Source organism: Diospyros lotus, chromosome 12 (assembly GCF_014633365.1).
Source record: "Diospyros lotus cultivar Yz01 chromosome 12, ASM1463336v1, whole genome shotgun sequence".
Taxonomy (NCBI): domain Eukaryota; kingdom Viridiplantae; phylum Streptophyta; class Magnoliopsida; order Ericales; family Ebenaceae; genus Diospyros; species Diospyros lotus.
The window spans coordinates 13,006,852-13,026,279 of NC_068349.1; the positions used below are offsets into that span (position 1 = coordinate 13,006,852).

Sequence of the window (19,428 nt, forward strand, 5' to 3'; positions counted from 1 at the left end):
GATTACAAGCCTCCCAATCAAATGGGTCCTCTAGCTTACACTAGGTAAATACAATGAAATGAATAAAGAATCAAAGAGTGAATACTCTTAGTTACAAGTTCTCTCTACAAACAACTTGAGACTTGAAAATGAATGAAATTGATTAAGTATAAAACCTCAATACAATAGTAAATGAGAGAATAGAAAGTTTAAGCGCGATAGAAAGATTTAATGCACGGTTGTTGAGTAACCAATGATCTAAAAAACTGCCTTCAATGCTCTTCAATACCATATATATAGTTCCTGGTGGATACTTCCAAAAATCGAACTGTTGGGGTGGTTGGGCGAGCATTAAATGCGCCAAAAACTAGTCGTTATGACTTTCTGTGAAACAAACTATCGACAAACTCAAGAGATTAGTCGACTAATTATATGAACAAAAAATAGACATAGTCGACAGAACTAAAAACATAGTCGACAGATCTGATCATAAATCCAAACAACTTTACTAATAATCAACAATTACCCTTATATAGTCGACAGATTAAAAATATGAAGAAAACTTATTCTAAAATACACACTGATAGTCGACAGATCAAATTATTCTATCGACAGAACCATGAGGATACTTGACAAATCAAAACATAGTCGACAAATGCAAGGCATATAGTCGACAAATCTTAGGCATAGTCGACAGATCAAATGCTCTTAGTCAACTATTCTCTTAAAAAAACGTAACACTTAGATGACAACATGAAAAAGAATACTTGATTGATATAACTGGGATTCCAAACATAAAATTCCTTAACATTGAACTCTGTTCATTTGAAAATAAGTTGAGATTATCAAAATGATATTGATTTTGAATTCAACCACTTAATTGTATTTCTTTAGATTTCAAGATTGATTTTCATATAATGAAGAACTTTGTGTCATTATCAAAACTCTTTTAATACTCAAGAGTAAAATATCACTTGTGGATCAATAACACTACTCGTTTCACTATGTTTCACTATACTCAATAATATGATTAGGTATTCATGGAACATAAGACTCTTCTTCTATCAAATTTATTTTCTTACCTATACCGCCTTCTTGGATGAAGCTTCTTCCAAGAAGATTATGTGTTTAGCGACCACAATTCTTGGATCTTAGTTCAAACTTCTCTGTTTTTAACCTTTTAACTTAAACTGGGCAACCCCACATCCTAACATGCTTAAGACCAGTGGTCTCCCAACCCATATCTCACATGGTGTGGTTGAAACAAACTTAGTCGGTACCCGATTTAACAAGTATCGCTGTAAGAATGGCATAACCCCACAACGAAATTGGCAAATCCATATAGCTAAGCATGAAACATACCATGTCTAACAGGGTTCGATTCTTATGTTCAACCACACCATTAAGTTGTGGTGTATATGGAGGTGTTAATTGTGAAACAATACCACACTTCTTTAGATAATCAATTAACTCAGTACTCAAGTATTCACCTCCTCAATCTGATTAAGGAATCTTGATAATCTTTCCTTTTTGGTTGTTTACTTCTGTCTTGAATTCTTTGAACTTTTTAAAGATTTCAGACTTGTACTTCATTAAGTACACGTAACCATACCTAGAAAAATCATTGGTAAAAATCACAAAGTAGACATAATCACCCCGGGCAATAGCATTATGTGCCCACACACATCTGTATGTATCAACCCCAATAGTTTAGTAGCCCTTTCCTCTTGTCTAACAATAAGAGACTTAATTATTTTCTCAAGAATACATTACTCACAAGTTGGCCCGGGTTTAGAACCTAAATAAAAAATAAACCCACGTTGGGCTAACTTTGTTAACTGACTCTCGCTAATATGACCTAGCCTAAGGTGCCACAATTGCATAAGATTAATGTGATTATCTCAAGAATGTGTTTCTTTTTTAATGTGGTACTAGTGCTACCAACTATTTGCTGACTATGTTCACATTCATGCGTTTCTAGGAAATATAGACCATTTATCATTATAGTTGAAAGATTACCCATAAGGGGGGTGAATTAGGTATTTTGACTATTTTTACAAATTATAAAAATATCTTGAGAATTTATGATGCAGTAAAGTTATTTGAAATAATATTTTCTTAAACTACGAACAAGATGTAGCAACGGATAGAAAAAGCAAGAATGCATATACAAATTTTTTTTATAAGAGATAATTTGATAGAACTTATATATAAAAATATTAATAAGGGGATGTATGCTTTTAGGAAAGAATGTAAGAAACATTTTTTAAAAGATAGAAATCAATTTGAAACATATGAATTTATTGAAAGCTGAAATAGAAATGTTTTATAAAAAATGAATGTAAGATATACATTACATATATAGTTTTGATATAAAGATAAAGAATTATATTTATAATGAGGAGTTTATAAAACAGTTATTAAAATATGAAAGTATGTAATTTTTTAAGATGATTCCAATCAACAAAACATTTTAGAAACAGTTAGGGCCTGTTTGATTGGCCATATTTTCCATGGAAAATAACCATTTTCCATGTAAATTCCCATTTTGGTGGTGTTTGATAGACCATATTTTTTAGGTAATTCAAATTCCCATTTTTGCTCACATGATGCCCAATTCTAGCTTTTGCTGGAAAACCAATTCTTAGGGGGGTTGGAAAAGAAATTCCGGGCATTTGGGAGAAGAAGAAGAAGAAGAAGTAGCAATAAGCAGCAGAGGAGCGGAAGCACGAAGGAGAAGAAGAGGGGAAGCACATCCGACAGTCGCGATGATGAGGGGAAGCGTAGCCGGCGATCGCGATGATGTGGGGAAGCGTGGCCGGCGATCGCGAGGAGCAGGGGAAGCGTGGTCGGCGATTGGGCATGGCAGCCACAACTAGTGATGCCAGCGACGGACTGAGAGAAAGAGAGAGGGAGAGGACGGTGAAAGCATTTCGAAGCATCGGAAGTGCTCTGATCAACACCGCCAGGCTCTCGCCTCGCGCTGCTCCGTTGGAACTTACTCGATTGAAGACGATGCTGCCATCATCGCCTCTTCCCTCTTCTCGACTCTGCTCCTATGTATGTATATATATTTGTGTATATACATACACACACAAAGCTGGGTGTGTGTATGTATGGGTGTGTGTGAAATGCTCTGATCGACGCCGCCAGGCTCTCAACCTCGCGCTGCTCTGTTAGAACTTGCTCGGTTGAAGACGATGCTGCCATCATCGCCTCTTCTCTCTTCTCGGCTCTGCTCCTATGTATGGGTGTGTGTATGTATATTTGTGTATATATATTTGATTTTTTGAATATTTTGTATAGTATATTTGGTTTTTTGAATATTTCTGTATATATATTTGGTTTTTTGAATATTTTGTATAATATATTTGATTTATTTTTAGGTAATTTCTAAATAGAAAATTAAGTCAATCAAACGCCTTCAATTGATATTTTCTCTAGAATTTAATTTTAGATAATTTAATTCCCTAGAATTCATTTTCTTTCTATCCAAATTCCACCCTCGCAATCAAACTCACCCAAGAAATTGAATTCCAAGGAATTGAATTGTAGGGAAAATGAATTTCTAGAAATTAGAAGTTTAAACTGTTTGATTACTATAATTTTCTATCTAGAAAATGATGTTATTTTTCATCTTTTGGTGCTTGATTGGTAATATTTTCTATAGAATTTAGTCATTTTCTCGGCATTTATTTTTCATAGAAAATGTATTACATTTTCCATGAAATTCAATGGTAAAAATAAAATACATTATTATTTTAATTTTTTTATACAAGATTCTATATCATTTTCTCAAAAAAATGAAGCCATAAAATTAATTTTTTTTCCAAATTTATTAATTTATACATGATTTATATTTTTTTAATTTTTATTTCTATGTATTCGTATTTATCATAAAAAATTAAAAATAACAATAAAATTCTCTGTTTATTAATTTGTGATGAAAAATAGAAAGTAAAATAAAAATAAACCCACCCCCAAACCCAAGCCCACTTTCTCACCCCCAAACCTACTCTTTCACCCTCTCTATCTTCCTCCTGCGTCTCCCTCCCACCACCGTCGTTGCTTGACGTTTCTGAAAGTGCAAAAGATCGACCATGTTCGGCTCTACGACGCAGACGACGAGTCGTCGTCAGCGTACCCAACAACCAAATCCTCGCCATCGGCTCCTCTAACCCCACCTGTCTCCATCTAGGTTAGCTGCAACGTTGCTGCCTACTACCCCGACACGCTTATCTCCGTCGTTGCTGTCGATCGACAAGGTCCTCACCACTGCCAACGCTGTCACTGTGAGTCTCTCTCTCTCTCTCTCTTTAACTCTCTCGCTCCATCATTGTGAAGACGCCACTTTGAAGTCAGAGATGGCGACGAAGCCCGAGTCGGGGCTCGACTTCAGCGGTGGATGGCGACGAAAAGGAAGGGGACAAAGCCGGCTTGAATGGGAGAGGAAAACCCTAGAGAAATCGAGGTGGACAAGCAATGAATTTGGGTGTAGGTGCTCTGTCACGGTGAGTGAATTCCCTAAAAATGAAAAACTAGCCCCCCCTAGGAAAACCATTTCTAGCAAAAGCGAGAAATTCACATCATGTGACTGAAAACTAGAACTTAGTTTCCCTGAAAAATTTAGCGAATCAAACACTACAAAAGTGAAAATTTAGATGGAAAATCATCATTTTCTATGGAAAATATAGGCAATCAAGCGCGCTCTTAGAGGCAATGTAATGAGTAGTGATTATGTATGGAAAACGTATGCATAGCAAATAAAGATTATTGTTGTTGAATCGTAAACAATAAAAGGAAAGCACCATGAACACAACAATTTAGAGTGGTTCGAGCAACATGTCTAGTCCACTACCTTAGTTCCTCACTAAGGATTTAGAAAACATCCACTAAGAATATTAACTTTTAGGGCTTAGTTATAACCCATACATAGTTTTTATATACTCAACCGAAATCTCCATGTTATGGGCTAAGTAAGAATCTCAGCTTTTACAGGCTAAACAGTAACCTCCACTTTTAATGTCTAAGTAGGAACCCCTGCTTTTCACGGGCTAAGTAGTAACCTTTACATGAAGTTTTTTAACACTTGGCTCAACCACAACCAATACATTGCTTTTCAAAGGCGCAAGCATAACATTTTACAAGTTTTAGAAAACTGTGAAAAGATTTTTTGTCAGGACCCGCTCCCGGATTACACGCTAACATAGGAAATCCGTGAGAAGGTCCATACAAGATGGATACAGATACAAACATCACTTAACATTTTGTCAAAATTTCTTTTCATTTCCATATTTGTTCACTATCAATAGGAGCCAAAATAAACATTACACATCATTCTTTACATCATAAACCCGAGTTTACAACCCATACATTTTTAAATTATAGGGCATCAAGACTTTAAATACAAAAATGAAACCCTCTAATCATGCCCTCAAACTACACCCATGGATCTTCAAGACTGGGACATCTCTATACACATCTAACTAGAAACTCACTCCACTTTCTTATCTTCCATTTACCTGGAATGACAAAAAGAACAAGGGTGAGCCATAAGGCTCAGCAATCATATAACAACAGGGAAGTATCAATAGGTCCATATATGAAGGCATGACCAACTCGGGGCCAAAAGAAAATCACTAACCCGACATATAACATTGACTAGGTTCATGCCTTCTACACTTAACAACAACCTCAAAGAATTACCAATTCTTATTTTTTTGTTTATCAAACATATTTTTCCAATGTGAGCCATAAGGCTCCGCAAGTGAATCAAAACAACAAAAATTGGATATGACCAGACTTCCTGAACATCATCCATATCATGCCACATATGGACACACCAGCCCCAAAAGCATATATGACACACAATTCATGCCATGTAATTATTACTCACGTTACCCAGTTATACATCAATGCATGGATGCACATATAATGCACACGTATGGTTCTTGGGGCCCACATAAGAAAATGCACATAATGGCACCCAAGACCCTATATACAAACCTATTGTAGCCAAGGGCAGGCTACTAAAATAAGAACGTGAGCTCAAAGCTCTCATCTCACATCCATTACCATCATCATCATGTGCCACAGCACCCAAAATCTCATCAAGGTCATAAGCTGCTGTGGGCCTCCACCCACAGTCTTACGCGTCACAGGATCTAGCTGCTGTAGGCCTCCACCCACAGTCTTACGCACCACAAGCACAAGTCTTTTTCCACCATCATCACCATCGCGCACAAAGGAACCATGCGATGCTACATATAAGGAATGCAATGGCTCTTGCAGCATTAACGTGATGATCAGGCCTCCATAAGCCAAGCATCAGGCCATGCTACGCCTATGTAAGAATCCACACACACGAATGGCCTAATGCATATGCTCGCCTAACACACACAAGTCAGCACTCACCTGGCCAACTGTGTTATGCCAATGCTCAGGCTCCCATCACATACAAAGCATGACCCCCTCAATGAATGTAACCCATGATCCAACATCACCAAAGTGAGGCAATAAAGAAACACAATGCCATGCAACACAACTACTAACAATGCTATGATTAATGGCATTCATACATCCTCATTTGATTTCCCATTACAGCTCTTGGCTCTTCCACACATTTCACATTGATTAAGGGCATTTATTTATACAATGATAGTCATGCATCAAGCATGATTCACCATGGACATGCTAACCAAGATCACTTCTTACTAACCTCCCAAAGGATTATCATCATGCTTCCTTATGCAACTCAATTACATTTTATCTCATGAACCCCACGAATATACATATAGGTGCTTTCAACCATATTTTATCATTATAGGGGATTAAGGGATATCAAAGGAAGCATTTTAAAACACTTTACATTAGCCATCTTACTTGAGTTGGATTAAGAAGAGCCTTAACCCATTCAAATCATAACCAAAATATATGATATTGCATATCAAATTTAATCCTTCGAAGTCTAGTTTATCACTCTTTAAACGGATCACAAATTCGAGTTCTACATTAAAAGTTATGGCCGAAAAAGCAAAGCATGCATAGAGTAGTCAAAACCGCGACCGAGTCGACTCACCCAAAATTGAGTCAACTTGGCCGAGAACGTCCAGAAAAGGCCAAAAACCCACCAAAAACACTCAAAATAGCCACTAAACCTCCAAAAACTCTCAAACTAGCTTCCTAACCCAGAATGTCATTCCATGAAAAAAAAAATATGGGGTAATCAAGCCCCAACGAAACCATCAATGGGACATCCCAATGACTCAAAAAGAGACCCACAACTTGGAAAAATACAAAAATATGGAGAACTTAGCAACCATTGACAAAGGTGGTTCTCACCACCACAAGAAATGACAAACTATGATTATATATGCATCATTTTGACATCAAATGAGGTTCCTTTGGAAGAGAACAAGGAAAACATGAAACTTGCACAATATAAAAATAAAAGTGCAAGGAGAACTTACCTCATTGAAGAAAAACGAAGAGAAGAAAGCCTTCCGATGAAGCCAACCTCCCCACTTCTTAAAGCTCCAAACATGGAGATAAATGGAAGAAGAAAAATGAGAATACAAGAAGAAAGAGGAAGAAGATGAAAATGGAAGAAGAATTCGTCGGGAGAAGGAGAAAAATGAAGAAGGAGCATGAAGCCAACCACTCTTCCCACAAAAATTACCAAATCACCTCAAATGCACACACAAAACACAAAGTATCTCATGCCCCTAATGGACATTTTACATTATTCTTATTTCTTTCTCAACCAATTTTGCAAATCTCCATTTTACCCTCACCTTTTTCAATAAAGCAAGGACCATTTGGTCACTTTGCATTTTACATTTTCTTTCTCCTTTTCTTTTAATCCACATATTACACAAAATATATATATATATATAATTCCATTTATTTAAAAACAACCATTATGCACATGGGCTTAAGCCCAAATCAATAACCCAATACATTCTTAGGCCCAATGGGCATTCTTTCAACTTGGGACCCAATCCATTCCATTTCAATTCAATTAAACATATCACAATACACATGGGTTTAGGCTCAATTAAATAAAATGATCCACTTCCATTTTAAGACCATGGGTTTTCTCTAAACCCATCACTTTCATTGACCTTAAACACTTGATCCAAGCCCACTTCCATTTAATTTAAACACATCATAAAACATGTGGCTTAGGCCCAATCAAATCCTTTCCATTTAATTAAAACACAACCCAATCCATTAATTTAAATACATGCATTCATTTACATATATTTGCCACATAAAATACTTCTCACATTTAATTTAATAGGGATAAAATTCCCAATGTTCATAAATAAAATATTAATAATTCCTAGACCCACTAACGAGTCATTACATTTCTCAAGAGAAAAATAAAAAATGTTACAATGATGTCAAGTTTTCTCTTGAATAAAATAGAGTTTGGAAGAATGAAAGAACAAAGCACTCAACTCTCTTATACAAGATCTGGTTTAGAAAGATTTACAATAAACCTTACCAGATAATTGCTTAAAGTGAAAGAAAGATAGGTATGAAGATCTGGCACTCAAGCATAGCAAACTGGCCTGAAAAGAATTAGGCTTGCTATAATTGGATTTGCTCCATGTTGCTTGAACATCAGCACCTATGGCTATGTCGACAGCATAAGATTTCTTGGTGGCTCAACAATAGCTTGATCGATCTCACAACTTGGCCTTTTATAGAACCTTGATTGTTAGATTCAACATTGAGACTGCGCAACTCACAACTTCTTTGATTTGACCATTAACGATCAAATTTATTAGGAAACATATGCATATTATAAAGATAAGCATTAAACACGCTTGCATAAATAAAATTTATCAATCTTTTATAAGAGAACACAGTTAGACGTATTGGGATAAGCAAATAAAACTCTCACGGTCAAAACTATTCTCTTTTTCATCTCTAAGTAACGGCTATAAAATTTGAAACCAGATGCTAGTTACTCGACTAACTCTTAGAGATACTCGATTAAACATTTCATGTAATTGATTATATAAAAGCCTAACTCGAGTAAGACCAAATCATTACTCGATTGACTCATAAGCCACCGAGACTTTCCATTAAGTACTCGATTACCAAGCTAACCTTACTCGACTAACATAATCATATACTCGAGTACAGATAACTAATACTCGATTAAAATTAAGCACAAACATTTAGCCAAACTTCATCCAATCTTTACTCGATTAAAACATATAAATACTCAATTATAAAAATACATTATTCGATTAAGATAAATATATACTCGACTAAGGAGATACTTGGAGTTTTGATAACAAAGAAATACTCGATTGAAAATATTCCTTACTCGAATGATTTTTAAAATACAGAGAGCTTGTGAAAATTACTCGAGTAGGAAACCTTAATGGTTGATTGAAAATGATTTTGCTAAAATATATAATCGACTGATTTAAAAATCATGCAAAGCAATATTCAACTGAAAATATGCTTCGATTTTAGTAGCTATAAAAATAATTGATTTTTTCAAAGGCTTATTCGAGTGTTGAAGAAATAGTACTTGATTATAGAAGTGCCATACTTGATTGTAACTTTAAGGGACATAGCTTTAATAAGAACATACTCGAGTATGTTTTTAATATACCTGATTGAATACTTGAATATTTTGAAAAATACACTTGGCAATACTTAATTGATTCAAAAACTATTTTTGATCGAAGGCAAGTGTAGAAGCATTAAAAGATCGTTTGAATACTTTGCCTTCAAAAGTTTCAAAAATACATATACTTAGTTTTAACAAAAGGGCTTTTATACTTAGCCGAACAAAAAATATTTTCTCAAACATTTAACATTAAGCTCGATTAATATAAAACTAAAATTTTCTATTTTGAAGAATATAAGAATATATGAATCTGAAGTTTTTCAATTTGAAGAAAAATATATTTATAAGATTCATACTCCTTGATAAACCAAAACTGGTACTTAATTGTTTTGAAAGACATACATAACTATATGAATATAAGGTTTTTTAATATATAAAACATTTTTTTTATAAAATATTTTGAAAATCATCAATAAACCAAATTTAGTGAAAATATATTTTTTAAAATTATTTTCTCCGTAAATCAAAATATAAATTTCTCAACAATAGGTTTGCCCACACTTATTACCATAATAAATGTAACAACAATTATTAGTAAAAGAGAATTCATAATTCTGCTATATAAGTTTAGAAATAGACAAAACATTCTTTATAGCATTCGGTACATGTAAATAGCCGTATAAATACAACACGTCCATAAGGTAAATGCATAGAAATAGATCATATAGCTAATACAACAATCGTTGCTCCATTTCTAGTCTTTAGAACCACATCACGCTTCCCAAGCATTCTATTTCATTTGAGATGTAACACAGACAAACAAATATAAGATGTAGCACCAGAATCAACAATCCAAGAAGTAAGGTATTAACCAATCATGATATCAGTCTCAATAACACACAAAGAAAAAGAAATACATTGACCTTTCTAATGCCTAACCTTCAAGCTTTTAAGATAGTCAGAGCAATTTCTCTTCTAGTGACCCTTCTTCTAGTAGAAGTAGCAGTTACCCTTGCCATCTACCTCCTTGCCTTTTGACTCATTCTTTCCTACGTCCCTCTTTTTCCCAAGAACCTTTTTTTTTCTTCTTCCTAAATTTTAGCTTCATTTGGGAAGGAGATGAGGCAACGATAAGAACCCATTCTTTGCCCTTACCCTTCATCTATGACTGTGCTATCGTCAGCATATTTAACAACTCGGGGAGATAACACTCAATTTTATTCATATAAAAATAGTGATAAAGGAAGAGAATGAATCCGACAACAATTGTAGTATCAGATCAATCTGTAGATGAGGATCCATAAGGAAATCCAATACATCAAGTTGACTAAAACCAATTGATCATGTTGATAACATTTTCTCCCACACCCGACCCTTCCATCATTAGAGTTCGAAATAGCTTCTTCAATATCTCATATCATGCTGTCCGATTGTGCTCGCTATAAAGGTCCCTCAGATTTTGAATCATGCTTGCAGCACTAGAAAAATTCTCATGCTGATGCTGCAAGTCATTGGACATAAAGGTGAGAATATAATTACGAGCTCTCAGATCATGATCTTTCAAAGTCTCCCAAGTAAACCTCTCATTTTCAGTCACATCGTTCGAGATAGATATAGGAGGACTAAGGAATAAGACATTGTTTATTCTCACTATATTGAGCACCATTTTCAAATTATGAAACCAATGAAAAAAATTAGGACCAATAAGCCTATTTGTATCCAAAATACGGGTTAACAAATTCTTGTTGTTTGTCATTCTATCTGCAGAAAATAAATAGATATATTAGTAGACGTATCTTTGTAAAACACCATTTAATTAATAACTTTAGACTAAATGGATACTTCCACTAAATTTTTCAAATCCTGCACTTCCTAAGCAAAAAACGTGATCCTTCTAAAGAATCCAATAATGGGTGATCAAATTTTCTTTCATATGAATACCTCTCACATTTTAGTTTTTAAAGTATTCACATAATTGAATAGGCAACAGTTGCCACCACATCACATGTGGAGCTTGATCTTTAGCTTTTAACAAACCATAAACCTCACATTTTAGTTTTTGGCTTGATGGACTAGTTAAATCCCACCCATTGTCTGGCTAAGTGCAATGAGTTGAATATCACCCTCATTCCCTCACATTTTAGTTTTTGGTTAGGTGAGACCCGTTGAACATCGCCTCATCATATGGTTAAATAGAAGAGTTAAACAATCTTTCATGAATTACACCCTCACATTTTTGTTATTGGACACACCCAGTCAGACTGATAAACCTCTATGACAATGGAAAGCCACGATGAATTAGATTCATCGCTTAAATCTAATATTCTTTTGCACATGGGAAGATTTTCAGAGATTCTATCCTAATGGTCTCATCGATACAACATTCATCTCATCATACATCTTATGCATAATAAAATGAACAAAACATGGAGATATAAAAATAAACAACCAGAATGATCATGTATACGGATTAAACTCGAGCCTCAAAGGTTTAAGCCATGCTTCAATCACATCATACATGACATGAAAATCCTCTTGGATTTGCTGCTTCTTGGTTGAGAATCCATCAACTCTTGACATCTTCCCTATCAACTCCTTGATGTCGTCTTCTTTAAAACATTGTAAAATAAAGAATAAAAGAAACTACTTGAGACTTATATCTCATTATATGACCGAATAAATAAATTATTACATATTAATAAAATCATCACGAAGCTCTTGTAACATTCATTCATTCACATCAAGCCCACGTTCATCTTGAACATGCATACATTCCGCTTTCATATATTTAATTTTTGAAAATATTAAACTTGCATATGTCAAAAATTGCATCTAGACATTGATAAACACACTTAACTGATGTTATGCCTTTGATATAGTTTTGATGATGAAAAATCATTGTATTTTGATGATATTTATTATATTAATGCTCCAAATCAAATTATGCTTTAAGCAATCTCAAATGTTTGTGGTCAAAGTATTTTTCAATATATATGTGTTGTTTATGATTTAGGAAATTGAAAAATGAAATTAAAAGCATTTTTGTAGCATCTGTCAACTAAGTGTTAAGTTTTTCTAAGAGTATAGTCAACTATGTGTCTATGCTCTGTCGACTATGCCTGTGAATAATCAATTATGTGACTTGCATCTGTCGACTATACGTTGAATAGTCGACTATATTTTTTGATCTGTCAACTATCCTCATGGTTCTGTCGACTGTGTGTATGTATGATGTTATAAGTTTTCTTCATATTTTTGTTATGTCGACTATCTCATCTCTTCTGTCAACTATACCTTGTTTTATTTATGAATCTGTCGACTATCTATTGTCTTCTGTCCACTAACTCTTTTCGCAAAAAGCCATAACGGCTAGTTTCTCAATCTCCAACGATCACAAAACGGCTAGTTTTGGGCAAAGCTCTTGGAATGCTTATAAATACAGTTCAAGGAGATCAAGAAAAGACTAATGGACGAGAACAAATTGAATTGAGCTTACATTTTATACTCGTTTCTATTTACAGTGATTGTGCTTCATTTTTCTCTCTTCAAGGCTTTAATATTTATTTGTATCAATTCATTTAAGGCTTGTTTGTATTTTGAGAGATCTTATAACTAAGAGATTTATCTCTTAGATTCTCTCTTTATTACACTTATTATATTTCCTAACTTGTGTAGCTAGAGGGTCTACTAGTATAAGTAAGAGGTTGTATTTCCTAGCTTGTGTAGCTAAATGGCCTACTTGTGTAAGTATGAGGTTTTAGTGAATTAGTTTAAAATCCATTGTGGAAACTAAGGTAGTGGATTAGGTTTGGTTTAAGTCGAACTACTATAAATCATTTGTGTCATTTATCCTTCTTGCTTTACATTCATTGAGCTTTACATTTGTCATTTCATATGTTTTATATTTTAAATCTCTAAAACATCAATTGGGTAAAAAAGATTTCAAGTTCTATCAAGTTTTTAAAATAACTAATTTGCCCCCCCTTTTAGTGTGTCATAACATTTCAATTCCAACATTAACATCCACGTGTCGTTGTCCAATGTGAAAACTACACAAGCAACAACATCTAGGCATGTAAAGCATGTTGTTTAGGCAATATAATCAATGATAGTCGACTACAGCTTCTGGGGAGTCGACTGACACTATAATGCATGCAGAGTCGACTTCATGCTACTGGGAGTCGACTGCCTTCAAGCGGGAGTTGACTCTCCTATACGCACAACAAAAAATAAGTACTTTGCAACCATTAAATGTTTGTATAACTGCGATATTTAACACATACAATCTCTTATATGCTTTAAATACTAAGTCGAGGCTCTGATACCACTGTTGGAATACACATATGGTAGTGTAGGTAAATTTAAAATGTTTTGCATATCAGAAATATGCATCAGAATACATAAATACACAAACCATACATATCTTAGATATTTAAGCAACACGATATTTCATTATATGAAATATGATAAATAACATACCTATAGCCTGATGTCAAGATGAGTACATAAACTATTTCTGTATTGATATCGAATCCACCTCAAGCTAAGGTGGGCTTAGTCTATCCACACCTAGCTAGCTACCTGATACCACTATGTGACCCTCGTCCCGTGCTAGCTTGAGGACTTTAATTCACCAGCACCTGTGTGTCTCCGAATTTGCAACACGTGACACTCATGTTCAATGTAATCAATTAGGAGCAGAAACAGAAGAAAATAGAAAACAGAGAAGAAACAGAAGCCAAGCAACACACACACACGCATCTCCTCCTTTTGTCCAAAATTTTGCCTGGACACCTCCCACCATCCCTTTAATTTTCTGCCATGTGTAATCCACTAATTTTGGGTAAGGTGGTGTGGGAGTCGACTAATAGCCTCAGGGAATCGATTGTTGTGGTAGTCGACTCTCTGAATAGGGTAGTTGGCTATGTTGCTATTTTTAGAAGAAATTGCAACATGATCCACTAACAATATCCATTGACTATTAACGAATAGTGGTCATTAACATTTAATGACATATCTAAAATCACCATTAACAATTAATGATGCCCGAGACATAACAAGTGTGTAGTACCGATATCATATGACATGCTATATGGTGTGTGACTTTCTAGATTCACTACCCCGCTAGCAAATAGATTGCACCAAAACCTGTTTGGCACTGGCCGAAATACCTCGACCTATCACATGAATCTTTCCATGTTCCAGTGATTATCTTAAAGGCCTTGGGAAGCGCTTAGTAATGGTCCAAGACAATATAGAAGGCAGTGAAGTCTAACTTCAAATGAGCCTATTATAATTGACGATTACCATGTACTATAATATTTTCATCACTCAACGTCTCGACTGAGCGAGAGTCATGGAATGATAAACTCACAAACTCAGTAACTATGTGTCAGATCTTATCAGTGTAATTAGATGACACATCAGGAAATACTTTCCTAATTAATCATACTGTCTTGGCCAAGGATTTTCCTGTCACACTAACAATAGACCATATAGGACGTTCATCTCATCAATGACAACAAGGGTGACAGATCCTATCCCTGAACACTTGTCTTCATGTACCAACAATATGGAACCACATAGATGAACGTCCCCACCTAACAATTGGATGATTAATTTGACGCATTAGCAAATCTCACACACCAATACACAAGACAATCGTGTCAGTTCAAGTCTAAGGACCAATATACAATCGCAACTTGATGACAAGATCATTATCCACAATGTCATATGATCAGTCATTAGTATTACATTCAGTATGTTGTTCTCCAACAACCACCCACGAATTTACTAGAGACATCCCCGTGTCATATGGTATGTGACTCACCACCCCTAACTATTAGTATCTCATACTAATTAAGGTAGTAAATATCGTGTCAGCCCATAATTGACTAATCAGAGTCTCTATGTGATTCGTTATCAGTGTTACATTCAGTGCGTTGTTCTTCAACAACCACCCACAAATTTACAAGAGACATCCACATGTCATATAGTATATGACTCACCACCCCTAACCATTAGTATCTCATAGTAAACATCTTGTCATTCCATAATCGAATAATTAGAGTCCCTATGTGATCAGTCATTAGTGTTACATTCAGTGCGTTGTTCTCCAACAACCACCCATGAATTTACTAGAGACATCCTCATGTCATATGGTATGTGACTCATTACCCCTAACAATTAGTATCTCATACTAATCAAGATAGTAAATGTCGTGTCAGTCCATAAGCAACTAATTAGAGTCCCCATCTGATTAACCTAAGCACCATGAATGTTTAAGAAATCATGTTATCAAATAATCTCGTCACATATTCTTAACACATTAAGAATAAAACTCTCACACAGGAAATTCAAGTACTCATTCATATGATAAATTGGAGAGTTTAATGAATGATGATAAACTTGTATTTTATTAATAATATACAAAGATACATCACATATATTTATTACATATGATAGATGTCATCCAAATCTAGCATTAAGCATATCACTAACAACAACAAGAAGCAAGCCTATATTGCTTTGTTTAGTATCGAAGTAGAGTAACTGCAATGCAACAATGACTGCACAAGAAGGATTTTAGTTGAAACGATTGATTACCAACATCTACAAGAAAGTGGAGCATCACATCACTTTGAGGTGTGATGATGAGTGTGCAGTCAAGGTAGCATCAAATCTAGTATTTCATGCTCGAACAAAGCACACTGAAGTTCAAGAAAAAGTCTTTGAACAAGAGTTTGAGTTGAAGAATCTTCGAATAAGTGATCAAGTTACTTATATTTTCAGCAAAGCACTCACAAAGTTAAAGTTGGAGCTATTTTGTGAAATTCTTGGTTTAATAAACCAAAAGCATGCACTAAGGGGAGTGCCAAAGTTTAGTGCATGTTGTTTTAATTTACTTTTATGCAATGTTTATTTTTCTTTGTCAGGTTGAGTCGGTGTTAAATCATTCATTGCTTTTCCATTAGTTATTTGTTTTCGTTTTGAGTATTTTTGAATTTGGTAAAAGTCAATATTGTTTGAGCATTTTAGGAAATTGTGGTTCACTTTTAGGTGAAAATTGTGGTCCATTTACTGAAGTGGATAGCTGATATTTCTCAACTTTCAACACATAAATTATACATAGTTCAATGAATAAAATAGTTATCTTTTTTCTACATTTTCGGACTAAGTGTTCTTGTTTCAATGGCATTTTGATAAATTTGTTAAAGAATAGTAAACTCCAAAACAATTAAAAGGACTGTTTGAATAAAAAAAATCACAAAAATTTCAAAAGCTAAATCTGAATTATACAATGCCCTTACAAATATAACCTAAACCACTTGGTACAAGTGAAATACAGCCCCCATTAAAAAACATGTTCCGTAAATGTGTTAAGAAGAGAGAACCATTGCAAGATGATAAGGCTTCCCTGGGAACAAGCCGAAACTGTACAAGAAATTTGGCCTTTTCTATGGACTTATCTGCAAGACACAACCCGGTTCGTTGACCCTACAGACTCTGTGCCCCAAATTGTTCTTCTTCGGTGCCGAGGACGTATCTGTACAGTACCCACCACCCCAAGGAAACGTTATATCAATCCCATCGCCCAACGAGAAAAAAGAAAACCATCGTCAATTTTCAAACCGACCCAAGTAAAAACAAACTTCACAAAAGAAGACAACAGCCTGAGCCTTGTCTGGCATAAACAATCATCCCAAAAAGATTCACTCTTTTCACAAATTTCAGCAAAAATCAAACTACTTCGATCTGTATGGTTCAAAATTGGACGCAAGATGTTATATGCGATAAGAAATGACATAAAATAAGCGATAAAGCACATACCCAGTGTGAATTTTTATGATCCGGGCGACAGTGTCAGACCCGTTTCGCCATAGCCGTTCTTGCCACGGTACCTGCAGAGCACCTTGCACTTGACCACATTGCCTAAAATATAAAACCCGGGTGTGACCATGATCCGAACCACGGCCGGAACCAGTTTCCGGTCCCTGTCGCCGCCCATGTCTTCCATGTAAACCGGGTCGAATCTCGCCCCTTTATCCACCCTGAAAACCGGCAAGCCCGGGTGCACCGAGTTGGCCAAGAGGTGAGCCAGCCAGACGCTCTTGGACGCGCCGAAGAAAGCCTGCAAGAGCGGCTCCGGCCACGCCCGGTTCCAACCCAGCATAGCCACGATCTCGTTCATTTTCCGGTCGCAGAACTTGCTGAAATCTTCGCTGAAATGTCGGGTTCCTTTGTTCAGAACTTCTTCCCATGTCACGCCCTGCAAATGGGTGAACGATGCGAAGTTGGCTGAGCAACGGTCGATTGGGTTCAGGATTTGGGTCGGGGCACTTTTCTGGAACCCGATGGACTCGAAGTCCTCGAAGAAGGCTTTGTTCAGGAGCGATTCGAAGTAGAAAACCAGAGCCCTGGGGTTCTTGGAGACGGAGATTTTGACGTCGTAGGGTTGGAGGAGAAGAGATATTTTGTCGAATACCTTGACGCCCATTTGCCGGAGCTGAAGAGTGAGTGAACGGCTGAGAAATCGGACGGTGGAGCGAGATTCCGAGACGGCAACAAGGAAGTGTTCGACGACCTTGTCGTGATCGCCGACGGTTATGCTCTGATTGTGGTTCGTGTTAATGGCGAGTGGTCGATTTGGTGATTTTTTGCTGGCGCAGACTTCAAGCCCGGACTTGAGGTCTTGGCAATAGACTTCGAGCTTGGTAAGCTTCTTCTCGAGCTCGGCCATGGAGTACTTGAGCCGCGAAGCTTCCAGAACAGCTTCGTCCCGCTTTCGCGTCGCTTGGATGAGCTTGTGCGAGAGCTCCGCCGCGGCGATCTTCCACTGCTCCTCCCTTCCGGCGGCCGCGTCGGACGGCGTTCTCGGGCTTTTCTTCGTCAGAGAATGCATAATGGACTTCAATATCCCGTTGGGGCTCGGAATTGAATGCCTTCCGAGACCATTATTGTCCAGAGGAACCACCGAGATCTTCTCGCGGTTGCTCGGCCGGCACTTGTTGCAGGAGACCCCACGGTCGTCTCCGCCGCTTCCGTGGTCACCCCCAGATTCCGGCCGCCGCCTCGCCGATCTCTTCTGGTGCAGCGGCGTTGCCAGGTGTTTCGTGTCCACCTCTTGTTTATCCACGCATCCACTTGGCGTTCCCCCAACACCACCACCTTCTTCAAATTCATCTTCGTTTTCTTCTCTCTCACATTCCTGAATCTAGCCAACAAAACACAAAATCAACACAAACCCACATCAAACAATAATGACAATAGAAAAACACACGCCATTTGAATTCTAGCTAGCTTAGTAGTAGCAGATGACACGGATAAGCATGAAGTCGAGACAGAAGAACTCACAGGGGTGAACTGAGGATGAAGGCGAGAAGCAGAAGGCGAGAGAGAGGGCCTCGAGGAAGAAGAAGAAGCCATTTTGTACATTATCTCAAATTTTGGGTTTATGCATTTATATATATATACATGGATATCGTTATCTGTTAGAAAATGCAAATCCTCCCATTTACCAATTGGCAATTACCACTGCGTTTGCCCCTGCGCTTGTTTGTACACACAACTTTCTCCCATCTCTTTTCGTTTTCTCGCATTTTCAGAGGCAGCCGTTTTCGTCGTCTTGTAATCACGATTTTACGCAGAATCGCAGCGTCTGAATGCAAAACAAATATTTCATCTCCCAGCCAGCACCCATCATTATTCCAGCACGTGAACGCCCCATTGGAGCGTGCCCCGCACTCGCCGGAGTGAGCTCCGGTTTGACCCGCTCTCCCATTTCATACACAACTGAGGCATTTAATGCCTTGGTTCCTATTCTAGGAATTTTCTTCCCCCTTAATAAACGCCAT

The 19,428-nt window shown here is 36.6% G+C and overlaps 1 protein-coding gene across 2 annotated transcripts; it reads right to left on the reverse strand.

Moving 5' to 3' along the window:
* Positions 1–16,112: 16,112 nt before the first annotated feature.
* Positions 16,113–19,233, reverse strand: LOC127787417 (IRK-interacting protein). 2 transcript variants are annotated; one of them, XM_052315460.1, is made up of 3 exons: positions 18,929–19,233; positions 17,405–18,782; positions 16,113–17,120 (listed from the first exon to the last, which is right to left on the reverse strand). In XM_052315460.1, the coding sequence occupies exons 1-2, from the start codon at positions 19,007–19,009 to the stop codon at positions 17,418–17,420; spliced, it is 1,446 nt and encodes a 481-aa protein (XP_052171420.1). In that variant the 5' UTR covers positions 19,010–19,233; the 3' UTR covers positions 16,113–17,120; positions 17,405–17,417. The 2 variants fall into 2 exon arrangements, with proteins under 2 accessions (XP_052171420.1, XP_052171419.1); XM_052315459.1 differs by having other exon boundaries at positions 16,185–17,120; positions 17,405–18,788; positions 18,929–19,228.
* Between the last annotated feature and the right edge of the window lie 195 nt (positions 19,234–19,428).